Source organism: Arachis ipaensis, chromosome B9 (genome assembly GCF_059453495.1).
Source record: "Arachis ipaensis isolate K30076 ecotype BB chromosome B9, ASM5945349v1, whole genome shotgun sequence".
NCBI lineage: Eukaryota > Viridiplantae > Streptophyta > Magnoliopsida > Fabales > Fabaceae > Arachis > Arachis ipaensis.
In genome coordinates, this window is record NC_142444.1 from 38,899,422 (window position 1) to 38,921,089 (window position 21,668).

The 21,668-nt window shown below is 41.7% G+C and overlaps 1 protein-coding gene across 1 annotated transcript; it reads right to left on the bottom strand.

The window, feature by feature from the left end:
* Positions 1-14,725: 14,725 nt before the first annotated feature.
* On the bottom strand, positions 14,726-16,943 carry LOC148544368 (uncharacterized). Its single transcript, XM_088498924.1, has 3 exons — positions 16,589-16,943; positions 15,505-16,109; positions 14,726-15,103 (listed from the first exon to the last, which is right to left on the bottom strand). The coding sequence occupies exons 1-3, from the start codon at positions 16,941-16,943 to the stop codon at positions 14,726-14,728; spliced, it is 1,338 nt and encodes a 445-aa protein (XP_088355050.1).
* Between the last annotated feature and the right edge of the window lie 4,725 nt (positions 16,944-21,668).

A 21,668-nucleotide genomic window follows, 5' to 3' on the forward strand; every position in this document is an offset into this window, starting at 1 on the left:
TTACGGCGGAGCCATGTTTATGGCCAAGTATAAATGCATATATAATGTTGATTGAATTGTGAAGGTTTGCACTTCTACCATTGGAGATGAGGGTTTCCCTGGGTAGTAGCAATGGCTAGCCACCATGTGCTCCAGGTTGAGACTCGAAGCTCTGTTAACCCAATGTCGTAAGTGTGGCCGGGCACTGTGAAAGGCCCGGATGAGCTCGCCCCCATAAATATTCACCAGTGATGGTGATGGATAAATATTCACCAGTGAGGGTGATGGATATGGATCATGATTATGATCAAGTTTATGATGAGTATAACTCGAGTTGGGGATGCACGACAGAGGGACAGTCCAATGGTTAGCTACCAGGACTTGTCGGGTTGGCTCTATAACCGACAGATGATATCATCAGCCACTAGGGACAGGCATGCATCATAAGCATACTACATGAATTGTTTGAGATTGCCTATTTGACTGCATATTACTTGCTAATTGCCTAAATGCCTTATTTGTTCCTATTTGTAAATCTCTTGTCTGATATAACTGTGTTTGCTATATTATACTCCTGCTGGTTGTTGGGAGGTCTGAAGGAATTGGAAAGGGAAGTATTAGTTAGACTGAAGAATCTTTAGTCAGTTGCCACTTACGGTTTAGCTTGTTTATAATCTTTGATATTATCTGGAGGAAGTTCTAGGATTTGCCTTCGGCTTTCCTCTATTATTATGTATTATATATGTGGAAGCTGTTACCGTGCTGGGGACCTCTGGTTCTCACCCATGCGGATTTTGTGGTTTTCAGATGCAGGACGCGAGGCTTCTCGTTGAGGCATGCTGGAGACTTCTGGATTAGCGAAGATCCTTTGTTCTTGGGACTCTGTTTGGTTTATATATCTTGTTTAGATACTTTTATCTCCATTAAATAATACAAACTGTGATGACTCCTTCTAGAGGGGATTTTGGAGAATAGGTTGTATGTATTTGTGTCCCTTTGGGTTTCCTTTGGGGTTTCCTTATTTTATTATATGTATATATTATTATGCTCGGACCGGTTATCTTCGCAGCCGGATTTTGAGTCTTGATATTCCCATTTTTGACACTCCTTATATATATGATCTCGCGTTAGCTTATCCCGGTTCGTTACGTTGTCGATCGGAGTGTTGCCCGTTCGAGTTACGGTTTTTGTTTACCCCATTTTTCTACAAAGGCTCCTTGTTATAATCAATTATTCATACTACTATACGTACTAAATTTTTGTTTTAGAGGTCGTAATACCTTGCCATCTCTGAATTATGACTTAAGCATAAGTCTCTGTATGGTAGGGTGTTACATTATGGTATCAGAGCAGTTCGTTCCTGTAGAGCCTGAGGAATGGACTGACTATGCTTCTGTGCATTCTCTGTGTGTGTGTGTTATGTGCTACTAGTATATCTGCTTGATATAATTGGCATAAACGTTCATGAGCATGCATTTGGGACTTTGAAGCACTAGACTTTCGATATTGAGACTGATCAACTTAATATCGATTGTTTGGTGTGTATAGGGACCAGATGGCGCCTCGTGTACGCGGTAGAGGTCGTGGGAGAGGTCGTACTAATGCTCGTGCGCCAGAGACTAACCCTAATGACCCGGTGAACTTTATGACTGCGTTGGAGAATATGGCTGCTGCTATGCAAGCCACTGCTGAGGCTCTTGGTCAACAGATGAACAACCATGGTAATGACGGAGGTGGAGTTCAGGGCCCGATGACACTGGCAAACTTTTTGAAGGTTAATCCACCTAAGTTCAAGGGAACTACTAGCCCGACTGAGGCCGATACATGGTTTCAGGCTATAGAGCGAGCACTGCAAGCACAAGTGGTACCTGAAGGACAGCGTGTCGAGTTCGCTACCTATATGCTCACAGGTGAAGCGTCGCATTGGTGGCAAGGTATCCGTCGTCTTCTGCAGCAGGGTGATGATTATATCACCTGGGATGTCTTCCAAGAAGAGTTCTATAAGAAGTACTTTCCGACTTCTGCTAGGACGGCCAAGGAGCTTGAATTGTTGCAGCTGAAGCAGGGTACTATGTCCGTATCTGAGTATACTGATAAGTTTGAGGAGCTGTTCAGATTCTCTCGTATGTGTCAAGGGACTCCGGTGGAATATGAGGAATGGAAGTGTGTTAAGTACGAGGGAGGACTCCGGAGTGATATTTTCGGTTCGGTGGGGCCAATGGAGATTAGGACTTTCTCCGAATTGGTGAACAAGTGTAGGGTTGCTGAAGAGTGTGTGAAGAGGGCAGCCGCTGAGAAAGAAAGTCACAAAGGATCATTTCCACAGAACCGAGGGAAGAGCTTTGCACCTAGAGGTCTGTCTTTCAAGAGGGGAGGTTCTTTTAGGAGGCCCAACAACAACTACTCCCAAGGGAAAAGGTTTGGGAAGCAGCCTCAGAATGATCAAGCTTGTACTAGGTGTGGGAGTCACCATCCGGGAGTACCATGCAAGGCCGGATGGGGTTTGTGCTACAATTGTGGAAAGGCGGGGCATAAAGCCGCAAGTTGTCCAGAGAAGCAAAAGCAAGGTGCTGGGAAAGCACAACAGACTGGTCGGGTGTTCACCACCTCAGCTGTGGGTGCAGAAGGATCTGAGACACTCATTCGAGGTAACTGTGAAATGGCTGGTCAAACTTTAAATGCTTTATTTGATTCGGGAGCATCGCATTCATTTATTGCATTTGAGAAAGCCCATGAGTTAGGATTGAAGATCGTAACCTTAGGTTATGACCTAAAGGTACATAATGCTACCCATGAAGCCATGGTAACTAGGCTAGGATGCCCGAAAGTTTCGTTCAGGTTCAAGCAGCGTGATTTTGTCCATAATTTAATCTGCTTACCGATGATCGGTCTTGATCTTATCTTGGGATTGGACTGGTTATCTGAGAACCATGTCCTGCTTGATTGTTCTACAAAGTCGGTGTACTTTATGCCGGAGGATACAGAAGGGCCGGTTGTGGTGAATAATTATTACTTGAATTCGATGATGGTGAACTGTTCTGGAATCGAATGTCAGGGTATCCTGTTGTTAACCGCGGGTGTTTCGGGTGATGATCAAAAGTTGGATCAGATTCCGGTAGTGTGTGAGTTTTCGGAAGTGTTTCCCGATGATATTGAGGAATTTCCACCTAACCGAGAGGTCGAGTTTGCTATTGAGTTGGTGCCTGGGACGGGACCAATCTCAAGTGGTTCTTATAGGATGTCACCGTTAGAGATGGCCGAGCTAAAGTCTCAATTAGAGGAATTGTTGGGTAAGAACTTTATCCGACCAAGTGTTTCCCCGTGGGGTGCTCCAGTGTTACTGGTAAAGAAGAAAGATGGAAATATGCGGCTCTGTGTGGATTACAGGCAGCTGAACAAGGTCACCATAAAGAATAAGTACCCATTGCCAAGGATTGATGATCTCATGGATCAGTTACAAGGAGCTGGGGTTTTCTCTAAGATCGATTTGCGATCCGGTTATCACCAGATAAGAGTGAGGGGTGAGGATATCCCTAAGACCGCTTTCAGGACTCGTTGTGGTCATTACGAGTATACTGTAATGTCCTTTGGGTTGACGAACGCTCCTGCAGTATTCATGGATTACATGAATAGAGTATTCCGTCTGTTTCTGGATAAATTCGTTGTTGTCTTCATTGACGACATACTGATTTACTCCAAAACTGAAGAAGAGCATGCAGAACACTTGAGGACCGTGTTGCAGATTTTAAAGGAGAAGAAACTCTATGCGAAACTGTCTAAGTGTGAGTTTTGGAAGGATGAGGTGAAGTTTTTGGGTCACGTGGTGAGTAAGAAGGGAATAGTCGTAGATCCAACTAAGGTAGAAGCTGTGATGGATTGGAAGCAACCAACCACAGTAACTGAGATAAGGAGTTTTCTGGGTTTAGCTGGCTACTATCGAAGGTTCATCAAAGGCTTTTCGCAATTAGCTTTGCCGTTGACAAAGTTAACTCGCAAAGACACTCCGTTTGTTTGGACTCCTGAGTGCGAGGAGAGCTTTCAGACATTGAAGAAAAAGTTGACCACTGCACCTGTGTTAGTGTTACCTGAGCCGAACGAACCTTTTGAGGTGTACTGTGATGCCTCACTAAAGGGTCTAAGATGCGTGCTGATGCAGCATCATAATGTGGTGGCATATGCCTCACGACAGTTAAGACCTCATGAAGTTAGTTACCCTATGCACGATTTGGAACTCGCTGTGGTTGTGTTTGCCTTGGAGGTGTGGAGGCATTATCTCTATGGGGTTAAGTTCCAAGTCTTCTCTGATCACAAGAGCTTGAAATATCTCTTTGATCAGAAAGAGCTTAATATGAGGCAAAGGAGGTGGATGGAATTATTGAATGACTACGACTTTGAGTTGAATTACCATCCGGGAAAGGCAAATGTAGTGGCGGATGCGTTAAGTCGAAAGTCGTTATATGCATCTTGGATGATGCTTCAAGAGGAGAAGTTGCTCAAGGGATTCGAGAGTCTAAAAATTGGTGCTCGAGAAGTATCAGGAACCTTGTGTTTGAGCCGATTAGAAATCTCAAGTGACTTTAAGTCCGAACTCCTAAAGGCTCATGAAAATGATGAAGCGTTATGGAAGGTGTTACCGGCTATCGAGCAAGGAAAACAGTGGAGAGTGTCGGAAGAAAAAGATGGGTTATGGAGATTCAAGGGTAGGATCCTTGTGCCGGATGTTGGTACTTTGAGGCAAGATATCTTAAAGGAGGCACACAAAAGCGGATTCTCCATTCACCCGGGGAGTACTAAGATGTACCATGATTTAAAGGCGATGTTTTGGTGGCCGGGTATGAAGAATGATGTGGCGGAATATGTTTCAAAGTGCTTAACTTGCCAAAAGGTAAAGATTGAACATCAAAGACCTTCTGGGATGTTGCAACCTTTAGAGATTCCGCAATGGAAGTGGGAAAGTATTGCAATGGACTTTGTGTCGGGATTGCCAAGGACTAGGACTGGTTTTGATGCTATCTGGGTGATTGTGGACCGACTGACAAAGTCAGCTCACTTTTTGCCCATTCGGATGACTTACACCCTTGAGGAGCTAGCTCGGTTATACATAAAGGAGATTGTGAGACTCCATGGTGTACCTGCTACTATAATCTCTGATAGAGATCTCGTTTCACTTCGAGGTTCTGGGGTGCATTTCAGAAAGCTTTTGGAACCCGATTAAGCTTGAGTACAGCTTACCATCCTCAAACAGATGGTCAATCCGAGAGGACGATCCAAACACTAGAGGATATGTTGAGAGCTTGTGTTTTGGACCAACCGGCGAGTTGGGATCGGTATATGCCGTTAGTAGAGTTTGCATACAATAATAGTTACCATGCGAGCATCGGAATGGCTCCGTATGAGGCACTGTATGGGAGGAAATGTCAATCTCCGCTATGTTGGTATGAAACTGGAGAGAAAGGCTTGTTGGGGCCGGAAATGATAGCTGAGACTACTGAACAAGTTAAGAAAATCCGAGACAGGATGCTTACGGCGCAGAGTCGTCAAAAGAGTTACGCCGATCAAAGGCGGAAGCCCTTAGAATTTGAGGCAGGAGATCATGTTTTCCTGAAAGTTACTCCGACCACAGGAGTAGTTAGAGCGATTAAAGCAAAGAAGTTGAATCCTTGATACATTGGTCCATTTCAGATCTTGGAGAGGATTGGGCCGGTGGCGTATCGGGTGGCTCTACCACCCCATCTTTCAAACCTGCACAACGTATTTCACGTGTCGCAGCTTCGAAAGTACACTCCTGATGCTAGCCATGTGTTAGAACCCGAATCGGTTCAGTTAAGAGAAGATTTGACGCTTCCAGTGGCTCCAGTCAGAATTGATGATACTAGTATCAAACGGTTGCGTGAAAAAGAGGTTTCATTAGTCAAAGTGGCTTGGAGTCGAGGCGGTGTTGAGGAACACACTTGGGAACTTGAGTCGGAGATGCGAACGGATTATCCGCACTTATTCTCAGGTAATTGAATTTGAATTTGAATTTTGTGGGCAAAATTCCCAATTAGGTGGGTAGAATGTAAGATCCGGTTAATTAACGGCTAATTAACACATAAATGAGAATTTATTCTAGAAAGCCAAAAATGTTATTTTTATGGCTTAATATGATAGAGGAAATTGAGACGAGAATTTCGGTACCAATTTTATAGAAATCGGACCAAGATTGGACCGAACGGGCCAAACCGGGCCAACCGGACCCAAAGTGGGCCCTTGGCCCAACTAAACTAAACCAAAACCCTAGTTTTCAGCACTCTCTCTCCTCATTTGAGACACTAAACACGCTGAAATGGAGGCCATGGAGGGAAGAACACTCTCTCAAGTTCTATCTCTCACTTGATCTTCAAACCACCATAACTTTTGATCTAGAGCTCCGATTGCCGCTCCGTTTGCGGCCACGCGTTCACCGCGGAGAGCTCTACAAAACCCATACAATTAATCTTGAGGTAAGCCACGTTTTACTGTTCGAAATTCCAGCCCTTGATTTCGAGTTTCATGAGCAAAAATGTTGAGATTTTGGGTTCTTTGATGTTATAGGACCCAACTCTCTTGAAGGAGAAGGTTAATCTTGTCTCCTTGAACCTTGGGTCTGGTAAGATTCTCAACCCTAGTATAATTTGTTGTTCTATGATGTTTGGGTATTGAGATGTTGTGTATGGGTATGATGATTGTGGCTTAGGTTGTGTATATGTGAATATTGGAGCTTGATTGGTGATTTTGGAAAGCTTGGAAGAGGGTTTTGTGTGATAAAATCTGTTCTTGGAGGTGTTGATACCTTGAGAGCTTGTGGACAAGTGGTTTGGAAGTGCTCCGGTTGAGCTTGGGGAATCGGCTAAGGTATGGTTTTGGTTTCCCGTATCTAATATGTAATGTGGTAGGAAATACTTAGGCTAGAGGCCCTAAGATAGGCATTGAATTGTTGGTGTTGTTGAATGGTTGAAATATATGATGTGTTCATATATGTGATTATGAATATTGATGCATTGATTGTGTGAAATATGAGAAATGCATGTTGTGATATATGCTTGATGAATGATTGAGGTTGAATTGATGGGTGGTGCCATATTGTTGGTGAGTATGATGATTATGTATAATGATGGTTGATTTAAAATTGATATTTTTAGAAATTGGGATGAGAAGGATGTATGACATAATATTGTGTTTATCCTTTGGCCTTTTGATTGAGAAGTGTTAAAATGGTTGGAGGTAGTTTTGAGAATTTTGGTAAAATGTCAATGCGTGAGTTGAGGATGGCTTGTTGTTGAATTTGGTACACTTTGATTGATTTCAAAGAAAAGGGATGAAATTGGCATGTTTTAATTGATTTTGAAAAGAGTTGAAAGTGGCTTGTTTTGAAAATGGCACCTTGTGGTTTTGTATGAAAACATGGTTTTTGGGCATACTTTGACGGGACATAACTTGGACTACGGATCTCTGATTTGTGCCAAATCTGTTTAGAAATGAAATTGGATCCGGGATGTCCATGCCGTTCGAAGAACGGGTGAAAAACGATTTAAAATGAGGAAGTTATGTCCGTCGGAAGATTGGGGTTTGAATCTGTAAATTCTGCAGCTTTTAACTTAGAAAATTTTTAGCAGAATGACCCCTCGCGCGTAGGCGCACTTGGTGCGTACGCGCCGTTCTTCGAGAAAGCGCCATCCACGCGTGCGCGTACGCGTGGACCTGTTTTCATCCCAAAGTTGATTTTTGAGTTTTAAAAGCCAAATTTCATACTTCTAAGCCTCCGATCTCACCACTTATGTCTTAAATCATTATGATATGCCTAGCATGAGAAAAAGGGCTAGTGAATGTGGTAACTTGCGAGTGAAGCAAGGGAAAAATGAATGATCATTGAGGATCAAAGATGATTATGTGAGATGCGGAGAATGGCGGTGGAAGTGCTTGTTGTGCCATGGGCCGAAGGGCCGTAATTGTTAATGAATTGGCTGGTTATGGATTTAACCGTGAGCCGGATGGCTAGATTTTTGCCGTGTTACGGCGGAGCCATGTTTATGGCCAAGTATAAATGCATATATAATGTTGATTGAATTGTGAAGGTTTGCACTTCTACCATTGGAGATGAGGGTTTCCCTGGGTAGTAGCAATGGCTAGCCACCATGTGCTCCAGGTTGAGATTCGAAGCTCTGTTAACCCAATGTCGTAAGTGTGGCCGGGCACTGTGAAAGGCCCGGATGAGCTCGCCCCCATAAATATTCACCAGTGATGGTGATGGATAAATATTCACCAGTGAGGGTGATGGATATGGATCATGATTATGATCAAGTTTATGATGAGTATAACTCGAGTTGGGGATGCACGACAGAGGGACAGTCCAATGGTTAGCTACCAGGACTTGTCGGGTTGGCTCTATAACCGACAGATGATATCATCAGCCACTAGGGACAGGCATGCATCATAAGCATACTACATGAATTGTTTGAGATTGCCTATTTGACTGCATATTACTTGCTAATTGCCTAAATGCCTTATTTGTTCCTATTTGTAAATCTCTTGTCTGATATAACTGTGTTTGCTATATTATACTCCTGCTGGTTGTTGGGAGGTCTGAAGGAATTGGAAAGGAAAGTATTAGTTAGACTGAAGAATCTTTAGTCAGTTGCCACTTACGGTTTAGCTTGTTTATAATCTTTGATATTATCTGGAGGAAGTTCTAGGATTTGCCTTCGGCTTTCCTCTATTATTATGTATTATATATGTGGAAGCTGTTACCGTGCTGGGGACCTCTGGTTCTCACCCATGCGGATTTTGTGGTTTTCAGATGCAGGACGCGAGGCTTCTCGTTGAGGCATGCTGGAGACTTCTGGATTAGCGAAGATCCTTTGTTCTTGGGACTCTGTTTGGTTTATATATCTTGTTTAGATACTTTTATCTCCATTAAATAATACAAACTGTGATGACTCCTTCTAGAGGGGATTTTGGAGAATAGGTTGTATGTATTTGTGTCCCTTTGGGTTTCCTTTGGGGTTTCCTTATTTTATTATATGTATATATTATTATGCTCGGACCGGTTATCTTCGCAGCCGGATTTTGAGTCTTGATATTCCCGTTTTTGACACTCCTTATATATATGATCTCGCGTTAGCTTATCCCGGTTCGTTACGTTGTCGATCGGAGTGTTGCCCGTTCGAGTTACGATTTTTGTTTACCCCATTTTTCTACAAAGGCTCCTTGTTATAATCAATTATTCATACTACTATACGTACTAAATTTTTGTTTTAGAGGTCGTAATACCTTGCCATCTCTGAATTATGACTTAAGCATAAGTCTCTGTATGGTAGGGTGTTACAATTTCCAAGACTGCTCTTTGGGCGGTTGATGTGACTGAGTGGGTTTTTGTTACTGAAGGGGTTTTTGTAACTCATTGGTAACTGTTATTGGAATGCCAATAGTGTAGCATCTACATCTTTTTTTGAGTTAGTGAGATAAAGTTGGTTGTGGAGTTTCCAAAGGGGAGAAAATGAGTAAAAGAGGTATGTGAAAAAACTTGTGTTTTTGCTTCTTCATTAAGTTTCGTTTCTTCTTCCTCTGTTTCTGTTTGTTGCTATTGATGGGTTTTGAGAAGGATAAGAAAGAGAGGATAGACTGGTCTTATGACTGGGTTAATAAGGATGTTAGGAGTCATGTGTCATTGTTCTTGGATCAGGGAGCTGTAGATGAAGTGGATAAGAGTAAAGTTGTTAGGTCTGGTTCTGGAATTCGACTGGAGCTGCTACCCTATTCTGAAAGTGATAGGGTTTTTCATAGGGGTGAGGGTTTTGAACACTTTTTTATGTATAGTTGTGTGCTTGAAGAGTTGAAAGTTAAGCTTCCATTTAGTGATTTTGAATTTCAGATTTTGAAGCAGATAAATTGTGCTCCTTCTCAGTTACATCCGAATGGGTGGGCTTTTCTTCGTGCATTTGAGGTATTGATGGATTTTTTGAAAGAAATGCCATATATAGAGTTATTTTTATCACTTTTTCAAGCGAAGGGTCTGTGGAAAGGTGGGTGGGTGCACTTGAATAGTTTGCCGAGGTTTGCAATATTTAAGTTGTATAAGTCATCATTTAAGGAATTTAAGGAAATATATCTGAAAGTGAGGAGTTATGAAGGGGATTTTTCTTTTTATGTGGATGAGCATTTGGGGGAGAGGTTCCCGATTTAGTGGTGTTCTGAGCCCAACAATATACTTGGCCCGGAGTTTATCAAGCCTAGGGATGAGTGTATTATTGAGTATCTTATCGAAGCTATTGATCGGAAGGAATTGATCTCAGTGTTCGATTTGTTGAAGTGGGAGGAAAATAAGCAGGTTGTGGTAGATTACTTAGGTGAGCTTGTTCGGGTATAATTCTGTATTCAATTTTTGATATACATTGGTGAAAAGTTATTTTTCTTTGTTTTCAGGTGGAAAATATCCTGGTGTATCTGCGGCGAATCTGAGGGCGCGTGTGAAAAGTAAAAACTTGGATAAGGAAGGCTCAACGTCCAAAGTTGAGAAAGTTGTTGGTGCTGGCGAGTGATGTGCGGAAAACGATCCGACACAAAACTCACCGGCAAGTGCACCGGGTCGCATCAAGTAATAATAACTCACGTGAGTGAGGTCGATCCCACAGGGATTGAAGGATTGAGCAATTTTAGTTTAGTGGTTGATTTAGTCAAGCGAATCAAGTGTTGGTTGAGTGATTTGTGATTAACAGAAATTTAATTGCATGAAAAGTAAAGGGAGAGGGGTAGATTGCAGAAAATTAAAGAGAACGGAAAATAAAAGTGCTGAATCTTAAAGAACAAGGAATTAAATTGGCAGAAACTTAGAACGCAAGAAATGTAAACTGCAGAATCTTAAAGTGCAAGGAATGTAAATGGCTTGAATTATAAAGGGGAGTGGGAATTGGATTTGCAGAAAATAAAACAAGGAAATGTAAAATTGCAACAAGCAGAGGAATAGAAGAACACTTGGATTGAAACAGATCTAGAAACAGAATTGTAAATGAGCAAAGCAGGGAATGGGAAATGGGAAATTCGGACCTCAGGACCTAAGAGACTAGAAAACCAAGTCTAGATCTCAATGCCTTCCTAGATCCAACAAGAACAATTGCAAAGGAAATTGTAAATTGCAAAGAAAGTAGATGAAAAGCAATGAACCGAAACTGAAATTCAATTAAGCAGAAAATCAAGCAAGATCCCAAGGTGAGATTGAAACAGAATTTCTTCAATTCTTCACCCAAAATCCAAGACAAGAAAAGTAAAGAGTACTGGGCAAGAACAAGGAAGAAGAGAGATCAATTCTCCTCCCAAATTATCTTGAATTAAACAACAATGCTAAGAAAAATAAAGTGAACTCTGAGCAAAACTGAAAAGAAAGCTATTCTGAAAAATGAAAAGGGAAGCTCCCTAAAAACTTCAAATCCTAAGCTATTTATACACTTTCTTCAAATGGTCATTAAGCCTTGAATTGGGCCTTTAGCCTTGATGGAATTGGGTTGATAGTGGCCTCTGTTGATTGCTCTTGGTGTTGGGAGGAAATCCATTAGTGAACCAGGCCATGAACCATTCACGTTTGAGCCAACGTTTGAGGCAAACGTTGACTCAAACGTTACTTGAGTGAGGCATTATGTAGCTAGGCCATGTGCTGTCTTCCACGTTTGGCTCAACGTTTGAGGTCAAACGTGAGCTCAAACGTGGACCTCCCTTCTTGTATGCTTCTTGGGGGCTACTTTGTCCTCTTGTCGCGTTGCCAATTTTGTGCCCAATAGAGACTATTATATATGGTTGGAAAGCTCTGAATGTCAGCTTTCTAACCCACTTGGAATCACCTCAATTGGACATCTACAACTCAAGTTATTCTTGTTTGAAGTATGCCCCTTCATGCTGTTTGGTGCCAACGTTTGACCTCACGTTTGAGTCAAACGTTGGCTCAAACGTTGCTGTGCCCAGGAGCTCCAACTTTCTTCTTTTTGGAGCCAACGTTTGACCTCACGTTTGAGGCAAACGTTGGCTCAAACGTTGCTGCCTCCAGGGATGCCATTTCTCTTCTCTTTGGCGCCAACGTTTGACCTCACGTTTGAGGCAAACGTTGGCGCAAACGTTGCCTTCCCAGGAGCTTCAATTCTCTTCTCTTTTGGAGCCAACGTTTGACCTCACATTTGAGGCAAACGTTGGCTCAAACGTTGCTTTCCAGGAGCTTCAATTCTCTTCTCTTTTGGAGCCAACGTTTGACCTCACGTTTGAGGCAAACGTTGGCGCAAACGTTGGCTTTTCCCAGGGTGTTCTTCAACTGCTACTCACGTTTGAGTTGACGTTTGAGGCAAACGTTAGCTCAAACGTGAATTCCATTTTCTCAAACCCATTCTTGCAACCTTCTTCCATAATGTTGGCACACCTTTTGTTTCCTTTCTTCACCTACAAGTAATCAAAACAACCAATCAAAGTATCACAAAATTCACAAGGTTTATAAATCAATTAATTATCAACTAAAGTTGGCTTGAACCTCATGATTTTGTATCAATTAAAAGGTGGTTGATTGATTTAAGGAAACCATGCAATTCCAATTCAAATGGCTAATTTATAATGCAAGAAAGTGCATAAAACTAAATGAAAACAAAAGAAAAAGGCTAGTGAAACTAGGCTAAGATGACTTGTCATCAGCGAGGTTGATCAACCAAAGCCAGGGAGGAGGAAAGTTATTGCTAGGAAAAGAAAGGGTGATGTGGTGGATTTGTCAGACGTTTCTGATGATGAGAAGGATGATGTTCCGATGGAGGAGGTTCAGAGGTTTTATGATAACCAGAAGAAGTTACATGATTTTGTGGAGCAGAGTGAGGGGTCTTCGCTCTGGGAAAAAGATTATCCATTCATGATTATTGCTGATGAGGTATGCCAGACCCCGTCCGATCTTATTTTGGAGGAAGAGGTGGGGGATGTGGCGATTGATCAATATATGCAGGTGATTATATTCTTGAGGTAAAAGGTTTGAATTTGTGTTTTGGTTTTGTGGAATATTAATGTGATAATGTTTGATCCTTAGGTGGTGGGACTGCGGTTGGTGAGTTTAGGACGGAGCCGTGAAAAAATTCATTGGAAGTTTGTTGAGAAAAAGGAGGATCCGAGTTTGAGGGAAGAGTTGGCTATAAAGGCTGCTAAGATTTCAGAGCTGGAGGTGAAGTTAGTTGAGGTTGAGAAGTATTTGAAAGAGGTGAAGGATAGTTATGCCAAACATATTGAAGATTTAAAAAAGACAGAATCTGACTTATCTGCTCTTAGCACTTGTATGATTGAGGTTACTGCTCAGTTGAAGGAAGTGGAGAATAACAAGCAAGGAGAAATTCTTGATTCCTTCCTTGAAGGATTTGAGAGGGCTTCCCTTAAGGCGAGATTTCTGGCTCCTGGGGTGGATTTCTCAGCGATGGATCCCGAAAAAATAGTTCAGGATAGTGTTATGGTTGAAGATGATGGTGCTACTGAGAAAGGAGATGAAAATGTTTAGTGGGGTTTTGTTTTGCTGCTGTTGTATTTTGCTTGTGGTTGGTAGACTTTATTTTGTGATATTCTCTTGCTACTGTTTTGTGAAAAACAACTCTTGGTTTTTCTGGTTACATGCTTTTATGCTTGTTATGTTTATAAGATAATATTATTGTATGTATGGGTATTTATGTGATACTGTGGCTTTGAGCCAAACGCCTTTTTTAGGTAAATTGGTGAAATTTCATTATTTTGATGGGAAAGCATAATGAGAAGTTTGAGCAGGCCGAGTTTATTGAGATGCTGATTAATAGGCATGGATTCTGTTTGATAATAACTAAATTATGTTTTAGTGATCGGCAATGATTGTGATTAAGATTGGCTGTTAATATTTGCGGAATAGTAGGGTTTGGATTAAATTGGTTATGATAGTACCATAGTGTTTTGATTTTGACTAAGGTCAGATATTTGATGGATTAATTGGTAAATTCTAAATGACTGGGTTCCGAGCTAGATCGGTCATTTGTTTGATTGAATGATCGGATTCCGAGTTAAATCGGATATGTTACATGATCGGATTCTGAGTTAGGTCAGATATTTGTCTGATTGAATTCCCGTTTTAAGGTCGGCAATCGGATTCATTGATTGTATCCGAGTGGTCGGGTTCCATTTTAAGGTCCGGAGTCGGATTGACTGATTGTGTCCGAGTGATCGGATTCCATTTTAAGGTCGGTAGTTGGAATGAATGATTGTATCCGAGTGATCGGATTTTAGTAGATGATCGGTGTTGATAGTATCTGAATGGTTGGAATGATAGTAAAGGTCGACATTATATTTTTATAGATAAAGTGGAACTATGAAATGAAGAAAAGAATGATTTGATAAAATAAGAAATTTTTTTATTAAAGAACCCTTGATTTCAAAGGCCCAGGTAGGCTAGCCTCGTTAAAACCTCTCCAAGCAAAACCTTTGTGGGAAAAATCTTGGTAGTAGGAAAAAGAGTACTGGCCTGTCCCTGGTATTAACTGTAATATAACTTTAAGGAAGATACATTCCAAGTGTTAGGGAGATTTTTACCCTCTAGGATTTGTAGTCTGTAGGCTCCATTGCCAATTACTTCAGTGACTCGGTAAGGGCCGTCCCAATTAGCTGCTAGTTTGCCATGTGATGATGGTTTCCTAGTTTGTTCTGTTTTCCTAAGCACAAGGTCATTTACACGGAATGATTTTGGATGAAGTCTCTGGTTATATCTTCAGACAATGTGCTGTTGCATGGCTAAATGTTTGACTGTTGTGGACGATCTGAGTTCTTCAATGAGGTCAAGCTCGGATTGCCGAGCTATGTCTTGTGTAGTTTGGTTGGCCAATTCAGTGCATAGTGAGGATTGGGAGATCTCCACTGGTATCATTGCGTCTGAACCGTAGACTAAACGGAAGGGTGTCTCCTTTGTGGTTGAGTGAATTGTTGTATTGTATCCCCATATGATATCTGGGATAAGCTCGGCCCAGAGGCCTTTTGCATCATCCAGTTTCTTTCTTAGAGCATGTAGTATTACTTTATTTGTGGCTTCAGCTAATCCATTTGTTTGTGGGTGCTCTACTGATGAGAAGTGTTGTTTGATTTTCAAGTTCTGCAAAAAAGATGTGAATTTTCGATCGGCAAACTGGCAACCATTATCTGTGATAATGTGCCGAGGAATGCCGAATCGACAAATATTATATTTCCAAACAAAGGAAAGCATTTGTTGTGATGTAATCTTGGCTAGAGGTTGTGCTTCTATCCATTTGGAAAAATAATCAATTGCTACCACAAAGAATTTTACCTGTCCTGCTGCTGTGGGGAAAGGTCTGAGGATATCAATGCTCCATTGGTTGAACGGCCAACTAACCTCGGAACAGTGTAGGAGTTCAGCTGGGAGATGTGTAATCGGACTGTGTTTTTGGCAATTGTTACAACTTTTAACTTTTGCTTGACAATCCTATCATATTGTCAGCCAATATAATCCAGCTCTGAGGATTTTTGAATACAGACTTCAGGCTCCGAGGTGTGTTCCACAGATCCCTTCATGTGCCTCAGCAAGTGCAAGCTCGGCTTCTTTTCTGCAAAGACATTTAAGCAATGGACGAGAGAATCCCCGTCTATATAGGCAATTATTATAAATTGTAAAAAAGGAGGCTTGTCGGCGGAAGTGTCGAGCATTTTCGACGTCGCTGGAAAGATCCCAGTTTGGAGATATTGTATGTATGGGGATCTCCAATATGCTTCCTTAAGTTCAGTGATGTTTAGGTCGGCAGCGAGTCTGAGGCCAGCAATTAGTGCTTCATACTCACTTTGATTGTTTCTTGCTTTAAATGAGAAGTTAAGGGAGTGTTCGATGATGTTGCCGTGGCCATCGTCAAGTATGATACCTGCGCCACACTCCTGTGGGTTGGAGGACCCGTCGACGTATAAAGACCATTCGATGTAGTCTTCAGTTGTACTCGGTACTGAGAATTCGGCAATAAAGTCGGCCAAAAACTGGGATTTGATGGATGCTCGGCCTTCGTACTTGATATCAAATTCGGATAGCTCCACCGACCATTTTACTAGTCGGCCAGCCAGCTCAGGTTTCTGCAGGACTTGCCGCAAATGTTTATCTGTTTGAACATGGATTTCATGGCTCTAAAAGTATGGTCGGAGTCTCCTGGCTGAGAAGACAAGAGCGAGGGCTAGTTTCTCAATGCTCGGGTATCGAAGCTCGGCATTCTGTAAGGTTTTGCTGGTAAAATAGATCGGGAATTGTTTCTTTTATCTTTCTGCGACAAGGGCGGAGCTTATAGCCCAGTTAGTGACAGATAAATATAAGAATAATGGCTCCCCTTGTAGGGGGTTTGTAAAATTGGTGGTTTTGAAAGAGTATCTTTGATAGTTGTAAATGCTTGTTCGCATTCATTAGTCCATTGGAAAGCTTTTTTGTTTTTTAAAGTCTGGAAAAAACATGAGGATTTAGAAGCTAGGCAAGGTAAAAATCTAGAAAGTGCAGCAAGTCTCCCTATTAACCGTTGGACTTCCTTGATGGTGTGTGGACTTGTCATGTCTAAAATAGCTCGGCATTTTTTTGGATTTGCCTCAATACCTCGGCTAGTGAGCATGAAGCCGAGGAATTTACCACTTTGAACACCAAATGCACACTTTTCGGGATTTAACCGCATGTTGTATTTTCTTAGCTGTCCGAAGATTTCTGTGAGGTCATCAAGGTGATTTTTGCCGATCTTTGTCTTGGCGACCATATTGTCGACGTAAACCTCAATGTTTCTGCCGATTTGTTTGGCGAAGATTTTGTCCATTAGACGTTGATATGTTGCACCTGCATTCTTAAGGCCAAATGGCATGACTTTATAACAATAGTTTCCATATTTAGTAATAAAGGCTGTCTTATTTTGATCGGATGGATGCATTTGGATCTGGTTATAACCAGAATATGCATCCATAAAGCTGAGTTTTTCAAAACTAGAGGCATTATCAACTAAATAATCAATAGAGGACAAAGGGTAGAAATCTTGGGGCATGCTTTGTTGAGATCGGTAAAATCAACACACATGCGCCATTTACCGTTATGTTTTTTAACCATGACGACGTTCGCCAGCCATGTTGTGAATCTAATTTCTCAGATGAAGCCCGCGTTGATGAGCTTCTTGGTTTCTTCTTGGGAAGCCTGTTTTCGGTCGTGGCCGAGATTTCTCTTTTTCTGTGCTATAGGTCGGACAGATGGATTTAACGGTAACTTGTGTGATATGATGGATGGATCGATGCCTGGCATATCAGTTGGGGTCCAAGCAAACAGGTCGGTATTTTGCTGTAAGAATGCTCGGAACGATGATTTTTCTTCTGAGGACAATGTTGAGCCGACGTATGTGAATTTGTCCGTGTTTTCTGTGAAATAGATTTTATCTAGGTCTTCTGTTGGGGTTGGCCTTTCTAGTGTTCCCGCTTTGGGATCAAGGTCGGCCAGCATGTGTTAGTCATTCTTGTTGCCGATATTGTGAACCTGGGCTTTTGTGTTATGGTTAGGTCTTTTGAGACTATTGTTGTAGCACTCCCTGGCTTCTCGGGCATCACTGTGAATGGTTGCAATTGTGTTGTCCTGCAAAGGGAACTTAACACAAAGATGAATTGTAGATACTATAGCACCGAACCTATTTAAGAAAGGTAGGCCTAGTATTAAATTATAGGGACTGAAGTAATCAACAACTAAGTATTGAATGTCTGATGTTTTTGACGAGGGAAACTTACCGAGTGTGGTTTGTAACCACACAGAGCCCATAACCGGGACTCGCTCACCTGAGAATCCTACCAAGTCACCAGTGGAAGGTTGGATGACGTTATTGCTCAGTTTCATTTTCTGGAATGTTGAGTAAAAGAGAACGTCGGTGCAGCTGCCTGGGTCGAGCAACACCTTTTTTACTAGGAGATCTCCGAGCTGTAGGGAGATTACGACGGGATCATCCAGATTTGCTACACTATTGTCATGATCGGCTGTCTGGAATGTTATCTATGGAGATGGCGACAGCGGCTGCTGTTGACTTTGATCGACGTTGATGGAAAGTATAGCTCGGTAAGATTTCTTTCTTGCCGAGCTTGTGGTTCCTCCACCTGCAAAACCTTCGGAAATATAGTTAATTGTATGTGTTGGTGGTTCGGGATGGCTATTGTTCGGTCGGTCTCTATCTCGGCCATGTTGTGTAACTGAGCTTTGGTCTCCTGAAGGAGGTGCTTGCCGCTGCATGTGGCCGCTGATGTATTTGTCTAGGTGACCCTGCCGAGCTAGTCGCTCCAGTAGGTCTTTGGCGATGACGCAGTCGTCGGTATTGTGTCCGTGCTTCTAGTAGAAGGAGCAGTATTTTGATCGGTCGGTGCCCTTTTAATCTGGGTAACTGCCAGCTTTTCTTGGTGGCTTGATTAATTTCGAATTCAAGATCTCCTTGATGATATCATCGCGCTTGGTGTTGAACTTGGTGTAGGTCTCATATCGTGGAATTGGTTTGAAATTCTTTTTGCTGTCCCGTGTTTTGTCGTTGTCTCTATAGTGAGGCTTTTCTACTTTCCGAGCTTGTCAGAGTTCTTCGATGTCGATTTGTCCTTTAGCTTTTTCACGGAACTCGGCCATAGTTTTTGGTTTGGCCACAGCAATAGTTTCCTGGAATTTTCCTGGTCGTAGTCCGCTTTTTATGGCGTGTAGTTCCACCTCGGGTGGAGGTCGGGTATACTTATGGCTATCTTTGTGAAGCGTGTTATGTAGTCCTTGAGGCTTTCATCCTGGCCTTGCTTAACTGTGTTCAGGTAATCGGAGTCATGTAGGTAGATGGCTGATCCAGCGAAGTGCTCCTCAAAGGGCTTTGATATGTCTCGAAATCGAGAAATAGATCCTGCAGGCAAAGAACAAAACCAATCAAGTGCAGGACCATCTAAGTAAGATGGAAAATAACGACATAAAACTTTATCAAATGTACTGTTTACTATCATTATGGAGGTGAATTTCTTGATGTATTTCTTCGGATCACCTAACCCATCATAGGGAGTTAGGGTGGTCGGCAAAGTAAACCTTCAGGGTAGCACGAAGTTCATCACCTCCGCCGTGAATGGTCCAGGGGAGCTCTCCTGATCGCCATTTTCTATGTCTTTCTGAGCTTCCTCATTATGTTTGGGTTGTTCCTCTTCTTGTCGAGCAGTGTCTGAGACATGTGTTGGCCCTGACTGCTGCTCGGCTTCTTCTGTCCGTTCTTGTCGGTCATTGTTGTTTTCGGTTCGAGTGTTATTCAAGTTGGCAATTTGATTTGCCATTCTTTGGTTCTCCTCAGCCATGGCTTGCCGCAACTCGGTCACCATCCGGAGCAATTCAGATGGTGTGGTGGAGGTTGTTCAGCCATGACTTCAAACGGGAACCTCGAGGCCGATGATATATGGAGAGGTTTATATTTTCGGCCCCACGGTGGGCGCCAATTGTTCTTGTATGGATACCTGGAGGGAAAGCTCAGCTTCTAGAAATCGACGCTGAGTTGTTATCTTCGGTGCCGACCTTTGAGGTTTGTGGTAATCCGAGCTTTACTCCAAGAGGATGTCCAATCGCGCAGAGCTTTGAGCAAGAAACAGGGGGGAGTGTACCTGCAAAGGCACTCCGAAGCTTAAGTCAGTATTGAGAATTCAATGTCTCCTTTAGAATAGAAGATCATACCTTTTTATAGGTGATAATGTATAAATCGGTTATGTTCCTGCTTTATTGCCTGTATTAAAGAGCAATAATAAGGGTGAACGTCAGGTTGGACGTTTCATATTTGTGAAGCAGTCCGTTAAGCTGATTTGTAACGTCACTTTTTAATAAATGACATTGATTGCCGATTAGTAACTGTAACGCCGATTAATAACGTAAATTGCCGAGTTATGGTCTGTAATGCCGATCTTGTAACGGTCCTGATCAATATTTATATATAAAAATATGAAGAATTGTTATGGTGATAACTACAAACTGTTTCAGGAGTGGGTGTAACTTTTTCATTAGGTCTTATTGTTCTGTTGATGTACACTTTTTATTCTTACATCTATAGTGAGATTTATGTAGGAAATTAATTTTGAAAGTGTAATACACCAATATAAATGACGAGAGTGATTAACAATTATTTAAAACACTTGCGGCCAAAAATCGAAAGTAGGGATGGCAATGGGACATATTTTTGTTTTATCTGATTTCGTTTTTTTTATAATAATTTATATAGAATTTGTCTCATTTTTATTCATAAGTAATAAAATGTTAAATCTTAATCTGTTTTTGTGGAGTATTTATCCTGCTCTTACATGCTCCTATAAATATTAAAATCTAACAAATAAAATTAAATTTTAAAATTTATATAATCATCATCACATATATAATATAAATTAAAATAAAAACTTAAATATAACGCAATAATATTAATTATTTTACTAATTATTTTACATATATTATATATACCGTGGTAGATAGTAGTAGGTATTACTTAAATCCGACTTTGTCCCACACAAGACCCCGTCTCGCTAAAGCGGGGCGAGTAATTACTCGCCGAATAGGTGATGACAAGTCATCTTAGCCTAGTTTCACTAGCCTTTTTCCTTTGTTTTCAATAGGTTTTATGCACTTTCTTAAGCCATAAGTAAGTCAATTGGATTGAATTTCATGTTTCCTTTGATTCAATCAACCATGGATAAATTGATGCATTTTCATGAGTTTTTGTGCCATAATTGCTCATATGACAAGAAGAAGAATAACTCTCATAATTATGGCATAGCTTTGATGCAATTGTTGATTGATGATAGGTGGAATAAAGCTTGGAGGAAGGTTGCAAGAATGGGCTTGAAAAGAGGGATTCACGTTTGAGCTAGCATTTGCCTCAAACGTTAACTCAAACGTGAGAAGCAGATGAAGAACACCCTGGAGAAAAGCCAACGTTTGCGCCAATGTTTGCCTCAAACGTTAAGGCAAACGTTGGCTGAAAAAGAAGCAGGGGAAGGCAATGTTTGCGCCAACATTTGCCTCAAACATGAGGTCAAACGTTGGCACCAAAAAGAATGAAAAAGAGCACTCCTGGGCATGGCAACGTTTGAGCCAACGTTTGCCTCAAACTTGAGGTCAAACGTTGCTCCTCACAGCCTGAAGGGGTATACTTCCAATAAGAATAACTTGAGCTACAGAGCTCCAAATGACGTGATTCAAATAGCAATGGAAAGTAGGAATCAAGAGCTTTCCAAGCATATATGGCACTGCATGGTGGACACTAAAATTGAGGGAGAAAACTGTCTCGAAATGTGCATAAACGAACATGGTGGCAACCTGCAGTGAGGCCAACTGACCTCTGCACCTTCGACGGAGTATAACTCGAGCTGTGGAGCTCCAAATGATGTGCTTCCAACGGCATTGGAAAGTAGACATTCAGAGCTTTCCAATAATATATAATAGTATGGGGTGGACAATGTGTTTAAGCCTCCAGAACCTGATGTTTTCGTCTACGTTTGAGGCAAACGTCGCCTCAAACGTTGCACACCAAAGCCAGCTACCCTATCCTCTTTAAAGAAGCATAACTTGAGTTGTAGATGTCCAATTGAGGTGATTCCAATTGGGTTAGAAAGCTGACATTCAGAGCTTTCTAATCATATATAATAGTTTATAGTGGGCATAAAATTGGCAACGT